The sequence below is a fragment of the Mesoplodon mirus genome (assembly GCF_964341445.2).
Source record: "Mesoplodon mirus genome assembly, chromosome: 5".
Lineage (NCBI taxonomy): Eukaryota > Metazoa > Chordata > Mammalia > Artiodactyla > Ziphiidae > Mesoplodon > Mesoplodon mirus.
Window position 1 is genome coordinate 13838765 of NC_138980.1, and position 19152 is coordinate 13857916.

The following is a 19152-nucleotide window of genomic DNA, read 5'->3' on the forward strand; positions in this document are numbered from 1 at the left end:
TTGGGTTTGTTTTCTCATTTCTTGATTGAGCCTCTCCACTCTCAAGATAACGACCCAGGCCTGGCGTGAGATGCACCTTTCAACCACAGGGAGTGCACAGTCCCCAGTGCCACTGTGTGTTTCCCAGCCAGGACCTACCTGTCTTCTATTCCCGAGGGCCGAGGCTGGCACGAGGAGACAGCCCTAAGTCTCTCTCAGCTCCTTCCCTTGGACTGTGATTCTTTGCACTGGGGGGGTCACTGCCCCTTGAAGAGTCTGATGAACACCGTAGACCTCCCCCCAGAAAATGCAGGTGGATGCATTCAATATTCGATATGCATTCAAACTTCTGCCTGTTCAGAGACCCAGGTTAAAACTTACTGGACCTAAATCCAGGGAAAACTTAAACTTCACCTTGGGAAAGAATTCTTCAGGGTAAGGTGGGAGCGTATTTCTGAGTCTTGTCATTTTTATTCTGATTCCGGGTGGATAGGAGGCCTGGGGGCCTGGCTGGGTTCCCACCAAACTCTGATGGTCAGGTTTCATGTGTGTTACTTTCCTGCCCTTGCCACCCCTGCCCACGGGACAGTCGATGTGGATCGAGAGGACCTCCTTTGTGACCGCGTACAAGCTTCCGGGCATCCTGCGCTGGTTTGAGGTGACTCACATGTCCCAGGTGAGTCTGTGGGGCTCAGGAAGCTCCTGAGACTGGAAAAAGGGAAATGCTTTTGTTCAAAGCCACTGTAGGAGTCCAGGAACTCTGGTGCAGGAAGGGACCTAAGGCAGCATCCAGTTTACCTGCTTTGAATTTTTTTTTTTTAAGCATCAGATAACGTTTTTTCCCTGCAAATGAAAGGTACCATAGAATCCGGTAATAAAGCTGATGAATGGGGAGCTTCTGTGGTTGGGTGCAGGGGGAGGAAGAGGGCCTGGAATTCGATCGACACAACCACCCTCTCATATCCTCCCCTCCCAACAGCCCTTTGGGGACCCCTCTGCAGAATCTCACTATGAATCCATCTTATACTTGGATAAACTGAAGCTCAGAGAAAGGAAATTACACAGAGGCAAAGCTCTGGCTAGAATGCAAGTATTTGAACTCCATGGTGCAGATAGCATGTATTTTGCTTCTCAGCACACTTCAGGGTCTCCGTGTCCTCAAACAGCTGGGGATCTTGCAGCCCTCAGGATGCAAAGGACAATCCGGTGACATCTGAGAAGAAGGGACCTATTCAGGATGTCTTATTCACTTATTCATTCAACAAATATTTAATGAGTACCTAACACGTGTCAAGCACCTAGAGATTCTGCAATGAAGCTTACATTCTAGTGGCAAAGACGCACTAAAAAGCCTAAGAAAATATATACTATGTTAGGTGGAGATAACCACTATGGAGAAAAATAAAAGAGAAAGGTGATGAAGGAGTCGTGGGTCTTTTAAGTAGGATGGTCGTGGAAAGCCTTCCTGCTAAATGGCTTTTGATCAGAGGCCTGGAGGAAGTGAGGACGTGGTCCTTGCAGATCCCGAAGAGAAGGACATTGTAGCAGGGAAATAGCAAGTGCAAGGGCCCTGGGACAGAACAGGCTTATGTCTGAATCAGAACAAGTGACGGGGGAGTAGCAGTAGTCTGATAGCCGGTCATATAGGACCTTGTAGGCACCGTAAGGACCTGGGCTTTTCCACTGGGTGAATTTGAGTCACAAGCAGAGGAGGGACATTGTCTGACTGACGCTTTCAAGCTACTGTACGATCAACATGGAGACCATCCCCCTTCAGCCCTTAAGGGCCCCCAGCAGCCAGGTGGTCCTCCAATCTCCTTTTCACAGTCATGGCGTAGACCTTAGGGGACATATAATAACAATGATGACATCAACAGACATTACTGAGCTTGTGCCAGACGGTTCATATGCATGACCTCATTTAAACCCCTCAACAAGGCTGCGAGGTAGATATTAGTATTCTCCCGTTTTACAGATGAGGAAACCGAATGAGTTAGTGGGTTGCTCAAGGTTAGTAAAAGAGGTGAGGTTTGACTGTAACCTCTCATACCAGGCACCTGGATGGACCCACTCTCTCCTCTTTCCTTAACATGTCCCCAGCCCACCCCAATAATTAGTGCCCTGGAGAGGAAGAAACTACTCATGCCCTTTATTCATGGGACACATCGGTGCATGATAAGCTTGATAAGTGTCCCAGGAGCTGTGTCAAGGACTTTGTAACATTATCCTGTTTAATCCCACAAAACCGTGTGAAGTACATCATATTATGAATCCCATTTTTGAGGTGAGAAATCAGAAACTTTCTACTAAGCCGTAGTCTCTACCCATTGGCCCTGGCTGTGCCCTTTCCTCTGGTGGTGCTCAGTAAGGTGCCTTTCCACCTTCGCTGTCCCCACGGGACTGTAGGCAAACTGAAGGAATTCCCGCCTGCACTCTCTGAACGCCCCATCTCCCGCCATGGTATCTTGCCTCCTAATAGACTACATAATTTACCTGTGTGTTTATTTTTAATATCTAGAATTTTAAATATAATAACATTATAATATAAGCTCCACTAGACTGTGAGCTCCAGGAAGACAGATTTTTGTCCATTTTGTTCCCTGCCATATCTCTGAGTGCAAGGAATAGTCCTAGACACATAATTGGTGTTCAAGAATAGTTATTAAGGGACTTCCCTGATGGTGCAGTGGTTGGGAATCTGCCTGCCAGTGCAGGGGACACGGGTTCGATCCCTGGTCCAGGAAGATCCCACATGCCATGGAACAGCTAAGCCAGTGCGCCACAACTACTGAGGCTGTGCCCTAGAGCCCACGAGCCACAACTACTGAGCCTGCGTGCCACAACTACTGAAGCCCGCGTGCCTAGAGACTGTGCTCCGCAACAAGAGAAGCCACTGCAATGAGAAGCCCACGCACTGCAACAAAGGGTAGCCCCTGCTCGCCACAACTAGAGAAAGCCCACGCACAGCAATGAAGACCCAACGCAGCCAAAAATAAATAAATAAATTTATATTAAAAAAATAATAGTTATTAAGTAAATCCATCAACCAATCACTCAGTTAATATGCAGAAGCCCATAATATATGAAGTGCTTACCTTGTTTTATGAACTCAGGATTCTGAAATTAGGAAAGAAATAGTCAACATTTTTGTTTCACTTCTTTTATCCTGATACCCTCTGATAGAAGGGATTGGGAAAACCTCCAAAAAGTTGACCAGAGTGACTTTATCTCTGATAGCCTCCCTCATTGGAGTTACCAAGAATTTCAGGATGTCTCAGACACAGAAGTTTCATGGGTGCTGAGTGAATTCCTCTCCAAGCATTTGCTTTTGTGGTATAGAATTTGTATCTTGTTCTTGGTTGTTTCTTTTATGAAATGTCATGACTACAGTACTGTTTGTACAGAGAGGTGTTTTCTGATGGGATTCAAGTGTAAGTTCTGCTTATTGAGGGTCCTTTTTCTTGACCCTGAGAATATGTAATCTTTACAAGAAGTCCTGAGCTGGGGGTCAGAGAACCAAATTCAACTTGGTTATTAACAAGCTGTATGATGTTGGACAAACACAGTGTACCTCTGGCCTTAGTTTTCATCATCTGTAAAATAGACATGAAAAAACTATGTAATTTCAGAGCTGAAAGACACTCTGAAGGTCATTTAATCCAAGAGCTACAAATTCCAATACCTTCAGAGCCCAGGAGGATAACTGTAAATATGTTAACTCGTCCCATTAAGACAACGGGGAGTGGTAGAAGCTGTGGCATACTCCTTCCAGCTGAATTAGTTTTTTAAAAAATTAGAACTTATGTGCTGGCTAAATGACAGACCCAGGCCCAGTTTGGCCTACACACCTCCAATGTGCAACCCCATTCCTAGTCCTTGTCCATTTAAATTATTTTGCATATGAGAAAACTGAAGCTCAAAGATGGGACTTGAACTGCCAAAGTGATCAGTGGTAGAAGTAGGTTGTAATAATAATATCTATCTTACACAGTTCAGAGGTTTCCTAAGAGGATTTATGAAGGTGATAATGTGGGAGATGCCTTTGAGGAATATGAAACACCACTCGATTGCAAGGGATTATCACCACTTTCCCGAGTGCCTTTAAAATTGTTTCCAAAGTACAGTTATTCCTCAGTATCTGAGGGTGTTGGTTCTAGGAGCCTCCTCGGATACCAAAATCTGCAGTTGTTTAAGTCCCTTACATAAAAGGGCGTAAGTACAGTGAATACAGTTGGGCCTCTGTATCAGTGGTTGGTTGAATTCGAGGTTGGTTAAATCCAAGGATGCAAAACCCAAGGGTATGGAGGGCTGACTGTATTTTCCAGGATAATTCATTTTCCCTGCACAGCAAGCTGGGCAAGGGCTATACACCTGTGCTGCCGGTAAGGAAAATGAGGCTCAGCTTAGGAAAGAGACCAGAGATTTGAGGGCTTGACCAAGTCCTAACTACCAGTGTATGGCAAGTTTGGTAGCAGAGTGTGGTCTGTATGTGGGGGAGAAGCTCGCCTTTGGAATTCGGACACTGGCGCTCTCACCCCAGCGCTGCCCCATCTACCCTTAGGTGAAGGACTTACCTGTTGTTGGGGGAATTGAATGAGAGCACGTGTGGGACACACCCAGCATGGGCTGGCCCAGAGGAGGCAGTCCACAAATGGCGCCATCTCTTTTACCGTGATCAGTGCTTTTATAACTGTTACCAGCTCCAGACCTCCAGGTCTTCCACCAAATATGTAACCCCCATCGCTCTGCCCTGAGAGTGATGTACTTATCTACACAAAGGTCCAGAGGTGAGAATCCAAAGGAGTGTTCATTCTCATTCTCTGTCCTGTTGTCTGTAACGAGGTTAAAGACGTAGGGATACAAAAATAGCTTCAGAAATGAGGAAGAAAGTCAATCAACAGGACTTTCCATTTTTAATAACTCACCATAAAGCATGAGTCTCTCAGACAGGCTATTATTGAAATCCAGGTGTGGTACTGGGCTCAGTCCAAGTGGTTGTGATAGATTTTCCTTTAGAACTCAGTCTAGACCTCAGCTTGGAGAAGCCCCTGCAGGGTTGGTCTGTGTGCTTGACAGAAACTGGACCATGAGTTGCAGCTTGTGGAACATGGGCTGCCACCTCTACCAGGCCGAGCAGCCTTCCCTCCCAGCTCTGTGTGTGTGTGTGTGTGTGTGTGTGTGTGTGCGCACGTGTGCGCGCACTTGAGTGTGTGTGTGTGTGTGTGTGTGTGAGACGGAAAGAGGATGACATTGTGTATCACTGTGTCTTGTATCACAGAGAGAGAGAGGAGAGGGCCTACTCCCAGGGCCTTCTCACTGCAGAGACAGCCATTTTCAAAAATGTCCAGAAACAAGGAAGGGGGGCGAGGAGGCTAAGATTTCACAGGGATTTAAGGAGATGGTTTAAGAAGATGACCAAGAGCATGGCTGTAGAGGCTGGTTCTCCCCTTCACATACACTCAGCAGTTAAAAATAACTAGCAGGTGCACTTTTTAAAGAACTCTGCTGTAAGTCAAGTGTCATATTATCTCAACTAATCTTTGCTAAGTCAAGTGTCATATTATCTCAACTAATCTTTGCTATGTCCCCACTGAAGCAGGCCCTGTAGGACCACCACTGAACAGATGGTAACACTTAGGGTTCCCTCCATGAAGTTTTCCCGGATTACTTCACCCTTCCCTCCAGCCCCACCCACCCTGCCAGGGAGGCTTCCCTTCTCAGGACAGCGGCTAGTCCCTGTCCTGACACCTACAAGAGTTAATAACAATAACTACCAGTTACTTTTTGAAGTAGGTTTTCTTATCCTCATTTTACCAGTAAGTCAACTGAGGCTCAGAACGTTTAGGAAACTTGCCCAAGATCACACAGAAAAAATGGCTGAGATTTGCACTCATTTTTATTTGCTTAGTTTAGTTCAGGTGTCAGGAAACTATGGCCTATGAGCCAGAGCCCACCTGCGCCTAATTTGTAGATAGTTTTATTGGAACCACCATGCTCATTGATGTACATATTGCCTGTAACTGATTTCTTCCTACAATAACAGAGTTGTTGCCACACACAACAACACAACATCTGGCCCTTGCACAGAAAAAGTTTGCGGACTTCTTGCTTAGTGTTTTACTCTCGATCCCATGCTCTTGGGAACCTCTGTTATGCCAGTTAGCACCTGATGGCCCTGTGTTTATCTTGCTTTCTAAGAGGTGTTGAAGATGTGGTTAGTTTATCTTCCCAACTAAACCGAATCTACCTTGGAGCAGTGACCCCTCATATAACAAGTCTTGGGACCTACTGTGGGCCAGGCCAGGTGATCACATCGTCAGCTGCTCTCATCCCTCCAGCTAAGTGCTCACACATAGTAGGTGCACAACCAATACCAGATGGGTTGAATTGGAGCATCCTTCACCAGGTAATAAGAAGAAAAACCCTCCCTGGAGCACACCCAGCCTCTGAAACCCCAGCGAGTGCCTGACACTTCCTGCCTTCATCTCCCCAGGGAGATCCCTCTCTTGCTAAGCACAAATTCAGCCTGTCTCTCCCCAGACAGCCAACAACCCCCAGGGCTCAGTAATTACCACAAGAGCCTGCTACGGCCCCTTGGGGAGCATTGTCTCATTTGAATTCCAACCCCAAATGAAAGCAATACCAATAATTTTATCTGTTTTTAAAGCGACCTGCTGAGGCCCTTTCTTCTTGGTGATCTCGTTTTCAACAGACCACAATTAGCCCTCTGGAGAACGCCATCGAAACCATGTCCGTGGCCAACGAGAAGATCCTGATGATGATAAACCAGTACCAGAGTGACGAGAGCCTCCCGATCAACCCACTCTCCATGCTCCTGAACGGAATCGTGGACCCTGCTGTCATGGGAGGGTTCGCCAAGTATGAGACGGTGAGGGCTCCCCTCTCCAGGCCCTGGTGGGGACAGAGCAGCAGCAGGAGGGCCCAGAGCAGACACAGCTGCGTGTCACGCCTCTTACTGTGGCTGTTTGTCCCTCAAAAGGGCACTTCAGCTTGTTTGGACCTCATACACCTTCCAGAGTTTCTATAGCCTCACTCTCATCTCCTTCCCACCCTCAATGCCGTGCTCTGTCAGGGGTCATAGAGGTCCCTTATCCCACTGGGCACATCGAGATACCTCTGTCAAGAGGAGGCTCTGGGATGTCCACGAGCCAGACCATAAAAGTCAAGCGCCACAAATCAAAGTACATGCTACTTGTGTAAAGCCATCTCTTCTATAGATGATGGAAATGACCTCCAGAAATGGGAAGGAATGAAACACGGAATCTGTGAAAATACAGAAGGGATGGGAGATCGACTCTCAAGTGAGAGTTATAATCTAGATATTCAGGTCACAAGGACCCTCCAGAAATCCCCACACATTTCAGCCACAGATTTCATTTCTGAGGCTCCTGGTGTCTGTGGCAAAAAGGGAAAAGCCATCAGTTATTGAGTCACATTTTCCACTGGGGGAAAATAATTACTCAATAAGGAGACATAACTTTTCCCAGAGCTGAAATAGAATAGAAAGTCCTTATTTGGCTTTCACCTGGGCCATACGTTAATGGGACGCTGAGGGAAAAATGGACTCTTCATTCTCATAAATCTCACGATGGACTCTTTATTATCTTTTCTATGTCATCCATTGATGTAAAACTAGGAATACATGGGGCTTCCCTGGTGGCGCGGTGGTTGGGAGTCCGCCTGCCGATGCAGGGGACGCGGGTTCGTGCCCCGGTCCGGGAGGATCCCACATGCCGCGGAGCGGCTGGGCCCGTGAGCCATGGCCGCTGAGCCTGCGCGTCCAGAGCCTGTGCTCCGCAACGGGAGAGGCCACAACAGTGAGAGGCCCACGTACCGCAAAAAAAAAAAAAAAAAAAAAAACCTAGGAATACGGCACAATAGTATAACTCATGGACAGTAGTTCCAGTTAGTCCTTCCAGCTACCCTTGGACACCCCGTGGAGTCGTCCATTGGTAATCCTTTGTTCAGCCTTGAGGGGTGATATGTCTGTGTATATATGTGCACACACTGAGAACAGGAGCCGAGAAGGAGCTGGGGCTGCCAAGGTCACACACGATGAGGGAGGTGAGCTGGGAAGCCCACGAGGTGAACTTCCTTACTGAGTTTTCTCGCCTGGGACGGTGCCTTGACTGTGCAGCAGAATCCCCGGCAGGGCTTCTTCACACACAGCTGCCTCCACCCCACCTCCGACCCCAGAGGTTCTGATTCAGCACGTCCGGGTGGGGCCTGAGAATTTGCATCTCTGGCAAGTTCCCAGGTGATGCTGCTGCTGCGGGTCCAGAGACCCCTCTTCAAGAACAATTTCCCTGGGGTCTGTGACCCTTTCTCAGTGGATACCGATCTGAGCCCCGGGAGGAGGAAACGTCAGTCCCTACACGTCCCTGACTGTTGCCCATCCACGTAGGAAAGGCCTCATTCCTGCCCCTGTCAAGTGGAACTCTCTCCCGGTGCCAGAGAGGTGGGTCGTGGGGTCCACAGCAAAGGACCAGGAAACCCCCAACGTCTGTTTGTCCTGCTAGGCCTTCTTCACTGAAGAGTACGCCAGGGACCACCCCGAGGACCAGGACAAGCTGAGCTGCCTCAAGGACCTGATTGCGTGGCAGGTAAAGCAGAGGTGGACTGGGGGTAGGCCAGCCCTGTGTCCATCCTTTCCCCTCCCCGGTTCGCCTGCCCTCTGCTAGCCTCTGGCTGGTATGGCCGACTTTCATACTGCTCTCCTGCCCTCTGGCTTTTGGCCTTTCTTCTGACTCTGTCTTCACCTGAGCAGGTGCATTGTGGAAGCGGGATTTGGGGCACTGCACCCTTGGGGTACTGCACCGGCTCTGGGCAGTGATGCTATGCTGCGTGTTGCTAAGACTGCCCTGTTGGATGTTGAATTCAGGAGGTGGCTTCTCCCAGGGGGACTGACGTGAAAGCCAGGGTCCCGCGCGCCTCCCACCGCCTCCCACCACACCCAGCACCCGCCAGTCAGATAATGGAAGACTTCGGCCCCTACCCTACCTCCCGTCCTACTAAGGCTGACCCAGTTTGTTGCAGACAGTGCTCAGATAGATATCAGGTTTCGAAAATAATCGAGGCCTCGGTTTGGTTGGTTTTCAGGCAAAGGGTCTGCACTCTGCGCAAGCTGCTCAGCCCTCCGGAGCCCAGCCCGGCACCTGGGAAGGACCGTCCTTCCCGCCTGCTTCCTCCTGCTCTCTGCTTACCTGCCCTCTCCTTGCATCCTTGTCCCTTCCCTCCAGGATCTCCTTCTCTCTGACTGCTGCTGTGCATGCGTCTCCGTCTTCTTCCTCTCCTCAGAAGTGCTTTGCTTCTCCCCGTCCCCTCTCTGACCTTGGCCTGTCTCTGCTGCCCCCCTCACACCTCCCTCCTGGCTCTGCTTCCCTCATCTCTCTCCACTGCCCTCCCTCCTGCTCTGCTTTTTCCCTGGCTCCCTCTCCCGTGTTTTCTCTCCTTCCTGCCCTCTCCTGCTCTCTGCCACCCTCTAGAGAAGAAACAATCCACAGACCCCTCGCCCAGAGGCATTCACAGGACCAGGCTCCTGGTCTAGGCCTGCAGCAGCCCCTCCTCAAACATCTCCCTGCTTTCCACGGACCACCCAGCACCCAGGACGCAGGGTGGGCTCTGGAGGGTGCGCTGGGGGGAGGCTGGGGAGGTGGGCAGGACAGCAGGGGGCAGCGTCTGCAGCTGCTGGCCCTCCCTCCTCCCTCGTTGCCAGTCCCAGTGCAAAGAAAAGCGAGCTACTGCGGTAGGGAGTTTTTGTTACTCTAGGGGAATTAGGGAGTGAGAAGCATTGGGTGCAGCCTCTTTTCTTAAAATAAGGATTCCTAATTCAGGTCCTTCTCTGCCTCTGCCAATTTATGCAAAGTTAGAGGCCTTAAAAATAAAACGCCAGGCGCTGCACAGATACACTCTCCTGAATGCATTTTGTGAGTGTGGAATTTTCTCTCCCTTCTTACCTTGTGCCACCTGTGACACCCAGACATCCCCAAGAGCCCCAGCCTTCCGAGGTCATCGTGTCCTTTAATACTCAAATAATGATACTCCCCCTCCCCCTCCCCCTCCCCAGCTTGGGAAGCAGGAAGACTCAGCTTTGGTTGGTTTCCTTCCTCAACTCTTTCTGGGGTGCCCCAGGGAGGGCTAACATGTCACACAAATGTGTTTGGTTGCTGGGTGTCATTCTCAATCCATATCACTGTCCTGGGCCTCTCTACTGCGCATGTCTTATCACCTGGTAATGGACTCTCTGGGCTGTATTCACTGCACCCAAAGCATGGACCAGACTGTGTGGCCTCAGAGCACAGCTGATACCAGGCAGTGCCTTCTAAGGAAATTCTTCCAAAGTCTTGCAGTTAATAGAGGGGCACCACAAGCAAAGAAAGGAGACTTTGAAAGCATATGTTTGATGTTACAGCTTCTAAGAGCCTGCAAAGGCGATTGCCTTGGGCCGCATTCCTCCCCCTCAGAGTCCAGCGTCCTAAATACTCAAAAGATGCTGCCCTGTTCAGGGTGAAGGTGACCTTTTTTACTTTACACACAGCAGATTAGCTCTTCCATTTTACTCCATTCATTCTTGCAACTTATATATATTTGAGTCCCAACTGAGTGCCAGGCCACAGAAAGAAAGCGCTGGATCAAACTGGGGGCCTGCTCCCTCCCTGCCTTCTTGGAGCTTAATTATAGATTGGATCTTGGTTTGCCAAAGCCAGATTCACTTTGGCTTTTCTCAAAACACGAGACCCTTAGATTTCAAAGGGAGATGGACTCGCACCGCTAGCAAACCCCACAGAAGCTGGAAGTGCCAAGTACAGTCTGTGTTCAAGATTTCATGGATTTCAAGAGTGATCGCTTCTGAATTGTGTTCTTTGTAAAGATTTTCTCTCTATTCATTGGCATGGGAAGATGTCTACAGTACATTCTTCTTGTAAACATGTCACGAAATATTACATACAGAGAACTACACCTAACAAAAATACACAGCCCACCGAGTTGTCACAGTGTACACGTGTGGCCACCACCAGATGCAGAAGCAGAATTCCTCTAGCACCCAGAAGCCTCTCTTGTGCCTTCTTTTAGTCATTGCCAGCCCTCCCCAAGGTTGACCCCTCTCCTGCTTTTACAGTAACCACTTACTTGCTTTTTAAAAATACTTTTTAACCACCCAAGCACTATATAAACGGAATCACACCGTGTGCATTCTTTTGTGTCTAACTTATTTTGTTTATTGTCATGTTTTAAAATGGATTTATTTTGTTGTACATAGCAATCATTTATTCATTTTCATTGATGTATAATCGTCTATGCAGCTGGACTGTATAACTCTGCCAAAACATATTTATTTCTTTTTCAACTGGTGGAGATTTGGGTTGATTTCAGTTTGACGGTATTACAAGGCATGCTGTTCTGAACATTTTTGTGTGTGTCTTTTTGGCACACACATGCACAAATTCTGTTGGATGTATACCTAGGTGTGGAATTGCTCAGTTATAGTATGTTAGAATATCTGGCTTTAACAGATAACTGCCAAACTTCTATCACTATAGATTAGTTTTGTCAGTTCTTGAACGTCATAAAAGTGGTATTATACAGTATGTGTTACTGTGTGTCTGGCTTCTTCTTTTCACCGTAATGCCTTTGTGATTCATCCAGGCTTTTACATGCAAGAGAAGTTTTTCTTTTTTTGTTCTAAGTGTTATCCATTGTGTGACTATACAATATACCAATAATATACCAATGTATTTATCCATTCTCCTGTTGATGGTGAGTTGTTTTCAGGTTTTGGATAGTGTGGAAAGAGTTGTATGAACATTCTTGTTCATGTTTTTTGATGGGCATAAGCGCTCAGTGTCCTCACTATCTATCTAGTAGTGGGAGTGCTGGGTCATACGTTTATCTTTAGCCTTACTGGATACCAAGAAGCAGTTTTCCAAAGTGGCTGAGCCAATTTACACTCCCACCAAGAACGTCTGTGAGTCTGGGTTGCTCCACATTCTCGCTGACGCATGATACTGTGAGTCTTTAATTTTAGTCTTTCTGGTGGTTGTGAGGTGTCAGTTTAATTTTAATTTGCATTTCCTTTGCGAGCAGCGGTGTTCATCGCCTTTTCATGTGTTTATTGGCTAATTGAATAACCTTTCTGTGAAACGTTTGTTCAAATCTTTTACTTATTTTATTAACTGAATTGTCTTTTTATTAATAATTCATAGGAGTTTATATATATTCTAGATATGAGTCCTCTGTCAAATATATGTATTGCAAATATCTTCATTCAGTCTGTGGCTTGTCTGTTTACTTTCTAATGGTGTATTTTTGAAGAACAGAAGTTTGTAATTTTAATGAGGCCCAATTTATCCATTTTTTTAATGATTATTACTTTTGTCTTCACTTTATGAAATCTCTGGCTATCCCAAGATCATGACGATATTTCCTGTGTTTTATTGGGAAGTTTTATTGTTTTGTCCTATACTCTTAAGTATATGATCCATTTTGACTGACATGAAGTAAGGGGTAAATTATTTTTCTATACAGATTTCTAATTATTCCAGCATCATTTGTTGAAAAGACTATTACTTCTCCCAACTTTGCCATAAAGTGATCATATAGATGTCAGTCTATTTCTGGACTTCCTACTCTATTCCATTGTTCTGTTTGTCCAATGCCATACTGTTCCTAATTACTGTAGCTTTATAGTAACTCTTGAGATCTGATAGTGACAGTACTGCAATTTTTTTTTCAAATTTGTCTTGGTCCTTCTAGTCCTTTGTATTTCCATATAAATTTTTAAATCAGCTTGCCAATTTCCACACACCCCCAAAACACATTGAGATTTTGAATAGGAATATATTAGGCATGTAGATTAATTTAGGAAGAACTTCTGTTTTAATGATAATTGATTCTTCCAGTACATGAATATGGAATCTCTCTCCCTTTCTTTAGTTCTTTAATTTCACTCAGCAAAGTTTTGTAGTTTTCACTGGGAAGGTCTTTCACAAATTTTATTAGATTTGTTTTAAGGTATTTGATATTTTTAACTATTATAAATGGTATTTTTTAAATTTCTCTTTTTGTTTGTCAATATCATCACAATTTTTTTTTTTTGGTATGTTCACCTTGTACCCAGCAACCTTACTAAATTCACTTAATAAGTCAAATTGTTTGTACATTCTTTTGGATGTTCTACAGACAAACATATCATCTGCTAATATAAAAAGTTTTACTTCTTCTGTTCCAATCTTATGCTGTTTACTTATTGTTCTTCCCTCATTGCACTGATGAGTATAAGAAGAGAGAGAGTACATCTTGCCCTGATGTCTCCCACATCAGGGCAAGAGTCAGTATTTCACAGAGTGGGATGTTTTAAAGATGATGTCCCATTCTATGCCTAGTTTGCTAGTTTATCATGAATGGGTTTTTAATTTGTCAAATGCCTTTTATGCATCTATTGAGATACTCATATTGTTTTTCTTCATTATTATGCTAATTCAGTGAATTATATTAGTTGATTTTGGACTATCAAACCAACCTTGCATGTATGACATAAATCCCACTTAGTCATAATGTATTATCATTTTTATATATTTCTGGATTCTATTTGAAAATATGCTCTTCAAGATTTTTGTGTCTATGCTCAAAAGAGATATTAACCTATAATTTTCCTTTTTTATAATATCCTTGTTCAGTTCTTGTAAGAAAGTTACTCTGGTCTCAAAAAGTGGGTTGAAAATTACTCCCTATTTAAAAATTCTTTAAGAGTTTGTATAAAGTTGGCATTTATTTATCCCTTAAATGTTTGCTAAAATTTGTCTGTGAAGCCATATGGGCCAGGAATATTTTAAAGTATGTATTTAATTTAATAGTTTTCAGATTTCCTATTTCTTTCGGCCCCTTTTTGGTAAGTTGTATTTTTCTAGCAATTTGTCCCTTTTATCTAAATATTAAATTTATTGACATAAACTTTTTTATAATATCTTCTTATGATCTTTTATAATGCTTGTACTTCCTATAGTGATACTCCTTTTTAAATTCTGATATTGGTTATTGGTACCTTCTATTTTTTTTATTAGCCCTTTAAGGTGTTTATCAATGTTTTTGTCTTTTCAAAGAACCAACTTTTGGATTTGTCAATCCTCTGTGTTGTCAGTTTGTTTTCTTTTTCATTCATGTCCACTCTTACTTTTATTATTTCCTTCCTTTTACTCTCTTTGGGTTTAGTTTGCTATTCTTCTACTAATATCTTGAGATGGATACTTAGCTAATTGATTTTCTGTCTTTTCTAATATGTAAAACTAAAGCTATACATTTATCTTCCATTAGCAACTTTATATCTCACTAGTTTTTGTATGTAGTATTTCCATTATCATTCCCTTCTCTCTTTTTTAATACATTTATTTATTTATTTGTTTGTTTTTGGCTGTGCTGTGTCTCCATTGCTGCGCACGAGCTTTCTCTAGTTGTGAGCGGGATCTACTCTCTCATTGCGGTGGCTTCTCTTGTCGCGGAACGCGGGCTCTGGGCACTCGAGCTTCAGTAGTTGTGGCTCACAGGCTCTAGAGCGCAGGCTCAGTAGTTATGGCACATGGGCTTAGTTGCTCCGTGGCATGTAGGATCTTCCTGGACCGGGGCTCAAACCTGTGTCCCCTGCATTGGCAGGCGATTTCTTAACCACTGTGCCACCAGGGAAGTCCCATTCCTTTCTTTTTTTTAAAATTTATTAATCTATTCATTTATGGCTGCGTTGGGTCTTCATTTCTGTGCGAGGGCTTTCTCTAGTTGTGGCAAGTGGGGGCCACTCCTCATCACAGTGCGCGGACCTCTCTCTATCGCGGCCTCTCTTGTTGCGGAGCACAGGCTCCAGATGCTCAGGCTCAGTAACTGTGGCTCACGGGCCCAGTTGCTCCTCAGCATGTGGGATCTTCCCAGACCAGGGCTCGAACCCGTGTCCCCTGCATTGGCAGGCAGATTCTCAACCACTGCGCCACCAGGGAAGCCCCTTTTCTTTTTTAAATAAAATCTTTGTCTTGTTTCATGGATAGAAAATTTTTTCTTTTTCTATATATTAGTTATTTTAAAAAATATAAAGTTTTCTTAAGTTCTCTTCATTCTCTGTTTCTTCCACGTTAGTCCATTTGTTCTTTTCTTCCTCTCTCCCTTCCTCCCTTCCTCCCTCCCTCCCTTTTTGCTTTTCTTCCTATCTGTTGGTTCTGATCTCTGTCTTTCACACTGGAGAATTTCCTTCAATGCCTGGTGATCCTTGGCAGTCTGTCCATAGTAAAGAGTGGGGCACTAAAAAAGCTGAATGAATTTCTGTGCACGTGAGAGAAGGTATTGTCACCTGGATGGCATTACATATGGTAACTGAGTGATCCACAGACGTCTGTATAACATGCACCATTCACTTTCTCCAGAACAGACCCTTGAAGCTATTGCATAGGAAGGTCCCCCTGACTCCTGCACTGCTGGCAATCTGGGGACTGGAAAGTGGAGGTCTCACTGTCTATTAATGTGCAGGCTTTCCCTCAACCCCCTGTTTCCTGTTTGGTTCCTCATCCCTGCCCTCTGTTGTGCCTGGTACCCCTCAGCCCATAGCTGTTTGTTCTAATTGTTCTAGAGGATAAGCTCCTGCTTCTTGGGGCAATGGGAAAATATGACACTTGGCTACCAGGTAAAGCAGTAAGAACCTGGCTATCTAACTGCTCCTGTCACAGAATTTCAACCCATCCCTCTGTTTTCAGCCTCTCAACTCACTCTAGCTTTTCTAGGATACCTGGTGCCTCTAATCCCTGAGCCCCTCCTGGCTTCCCAGAGGCAGATTGGCCTCTTACCACCAACTCCTCCTCTGCCCTGGAAGGTCAGTTACCATCCACCTTCCACCTGATGTATCGTGGGCCAAGTTCACAGATGTTTCCTAGTCTCACGGAATTTCAGTTTCTCCTTCACTTTGTCATTTTGGGGAGCCCTCCAAGAGAAGGAGGCAGAAATGTCTTTATGTCACCATCATGGAAACATTTTTTTCTTCAAAATGATCTGTATTCTACTCTTTGCAGCCCTCATTATGTTTCCCTGAGGCCACACTATGAACTTCCTCAGCTGTTGCTGCTCATCGTAGCCACCGTGGCTTGGCTACTGTCCTCGTATCTACCATTTAGCCAGTGTTTATTGACCTCCTCTGTTGATAAATAAGAGCTTAACTGTCTCACATCAATTATCTCTTCCCCTCTCATCTTCCCAAGGCTTTTCACATCACTTTTTAAAAACTCCCTATTGGCTGGTTAACTCCACGCTGTTAACATTTGGGTATCTTTCTTCAGCAACATGAGGTCGTATCACTGGATCTCCTGTGTTGTGAGACCAGGCTGTGCCCACTCCTCCTTCTCTGTTCAGCCCTTCCCTTCTCCTGTCTCCCAGCCTCTGACAATCATACTTTCCCTTTTGCATTGCCAAGAACTTCTTGGGCAAGGCTTTAAGTCAAAGCAACAGAGAGTCCTCTCCTCTGGTCTCACACTCTGCCCCTCAGTAGATTCTGTAAGGTGCAGACTTTCCCTAACACGTGGCTTCTCATGGGGGTGGGGGGTGTCCAGCCCTCCTGTGGGGCAAGGGCAGCTGGAGGTCTTTCTCCTAGAGGTCTTGTTTTCAGAGCAAACCCCAAGGATGCAGCTTTCCCATTTCTCAGGGTTGGTGACCCCACTTGAAGGTTTCCAAGACCCTAAAGCCCTCAACAAATTCTCAGCAGGCAGACTTGCTTCCACCACCTCCATGGGGCCAGGTGGCCAACCTTCGGCTCATCATTTACCACCTTCTCTCCAGATACCCTTCCTGGGAGCTGGGATTAAGATCCACGAGAAAAGGGTGTCAGAAAATCTGCGGCCCTTCCACGACCGGATGGAGGAATGTTTCAAGAACCTGAAAGTGAAGGTGGAGAAGGAGTATGGTGTCAGAGAGATGGTACTGGTGGTCCCTGTGGCTGGGAGGGGTGGGCAGGGAGGAGGATGAGATTGGAGCCGAGGAACCTGCCCTTGAGGAGAAGGACCTGAGAGCCAGCAGTGCCAGGGCCAATCCAGGGAACCTTTCTGGAAACTTGGTCCCTCAAAAGCCACCCCAGATAAATGCCAGTTACAAATTGAGGCCTTAGCACTCAAGGGACCATGCTAATAATAAAAGCATTATTGATGAAGCACCTGTTATGTGCCAGTCTAATCTAAGCACTTAGGTCATTTCGTCTTCACAACAAGCCTGGGAGTGATTTTTAACCCCTTGTGTCTCTTCTGGAGGTTCCTAGGTGTAAGTGACTTGCCAGAGGCTACATGACAAGTGAGTGCAGGTCACTGCCCCTGGCTCTTTTGGCCTGCAAAGCCAGCGCTTTGGGCCACTCATAAGCTCCGTGTCCTCAAGAGGCCATAAGTCTGGTGCTCACGAGACGTCTTCTTTATCCTCTTCCCCAGAAAGTAGCATCATAAAACGTCAAGGCTGCGTGGTCCTTCAGAGGCCATCTGGCACAACCCTCTGATTTTACAGATGGGAAAACTGAGGCCCAGAGACAAGAAGTGAGTTAATGAAAGCATGGAGGTGAACTCAGGTCTCTTATCTTCTGGCACAACAGTTTTTCCATGAGACAGGTTGCCTCTTCCAGCACTCCATGTGTGACACCCCAATTCAGTTCTCACCCAGAGTTAGGTGACATTGCATAGGTTAAGGGCAAAGTCCTCCACAAGACTCTCCTCACTTCAGACACCAGGGTTCCCAGGCCACCTGCACCTCTGACCAACTGTTTACAAATTTGGAGATTCCCACCACCCCTTCAGGTCTGATAATTTCACAGAAGTCAAGGAGTCGGCCCTCCCTCCAGATCCATGAGTTCCCTATTCACAGATTCAACCAATGGAGGATCAGAAATACTTGGGGAAAAAAATCGAGAAAGTTCCAAAAAGCAAAACTTGAATTTGCTGTGCTGGCAACTATTTACCTCACATTTACATTATAGTTACAACTATTTACATAGCATTTACATTGTATTAGGTATTAAAGTAATCTAGAGAGGATTTAAATTATACTGGAGGATATGTATAGGCTGCATGCAAATACAAGCCACTTTATGTAAGGGACTTGAGCATCGCTGGATTTTGGTATCCTCGGAGGTCCTAGATCCTGAAGGATGACTGTACTTACGATTACAGTTTTATTATCAAGGAAACAAATCAGGACCAGCCAAATGAGGAGAAGCATAGGGTGAAGTCTGGGAGGGTCCCAAACACACAGCTTCTGTGTCCTCAGGACATGTCACCGTATCTATCCTACTGGCACATCCATGTGTGATTACCAGCCAGGAAAGCTCACCTTAGCCTAAGCGTCTGGAGTGTTAATTGGGGTTTATAGGCATGATTGAATGAATCGTTGGCCCCGTGGCTGACATCAGTCTCCAGCCCCCCTTCCTCCCCAGAGGCTGAGCTGATATTATCTGGCCCAGAGTCCCAGCCCTGTAATCACAAGGTTGGTCTTTCTGGCCAGCCCCCATCCTGAGTCTTCCCATCAGTGTAAAGGGGCCACCATGAAACACAAAGACACTCCTACCAGTGGGGAAATCGCAAGGATTTAGACCTCACCTCCCAGGACCCAGGAATAAAGGCCTGACACATCCTTTCTTAAACAGCTGTGCGTAACCTCACCGGCGGGGGAGTGTCTGCTCTGCCCTACGCAGGGGCAGGAGGAAGGCAGCAGTAATGCGGAGGCCACGTCACCCCATCCGCCCCCCACCCCGGCCCCGCCTTGACATCAGACCTGGCTTCTAACCACACCCTCCTCCCCGCCCACAGCCCGACTTCGAGGACAGGCGAGTGGGCCGGCCCCGGTCCATGCTGCGCTCCTACAGGCAGATGTCCATCATCTCCATGACTTCCACGAACTCTGACTGCAGCACGCCCAGCAGAGTCACCTCCGAGAGGTCAGTCCACCCCGGGCAGCCCCCTGCACCCCTGCACCAGCCCGGCCCTCAGCAAAGCCTCGCTGCTTGCCCCTCTGCCCTTGGCCCTCCTTCTACATCTCCGGGCCCTTCTGTTTGAAAGCCCTTCCCCACCTGGCACCTCATTAAAGCCCTCACAACTACCCTGTGCGGCTTAGTGCCGTTGTTAGGGGGTCAGTCGAGGCCCAGAGAGGTGTGGTGGC

At 46.3% G+C, this 19152-nt stretch overlaps 1 protein-coding gene across 1 annotated transcript in view; it reads left to right on the forward strand.

The window, feature by feature from the left end:
• Positions 1-19152, forward strand: part of DOCK2 (dedicator of cytokinesis 2) — a 417518-nt gene that overhangs the window by 393229 nt on the left and 5137 nt on the right. The window contains exons 44-48 of the mRNA XM_082621317.1: positions 569-655; positions 6692-6868; positions 8520-8603; positions 16801-16938; positions 18804-18931. Of these exons, the coding sequence (XP_082477443.1) occupies positions 569-655; positions 6692-6868; positions 8520-8603; positions 16801-16938; positions 18804-18931 (614 nt within the window). The remainder of the gene's footprint in view (positions 1-568; positions 656-6691; positions 6869-8519; positions 8604-16800; positions 16939-18803; positions 18932-19152) is intronic.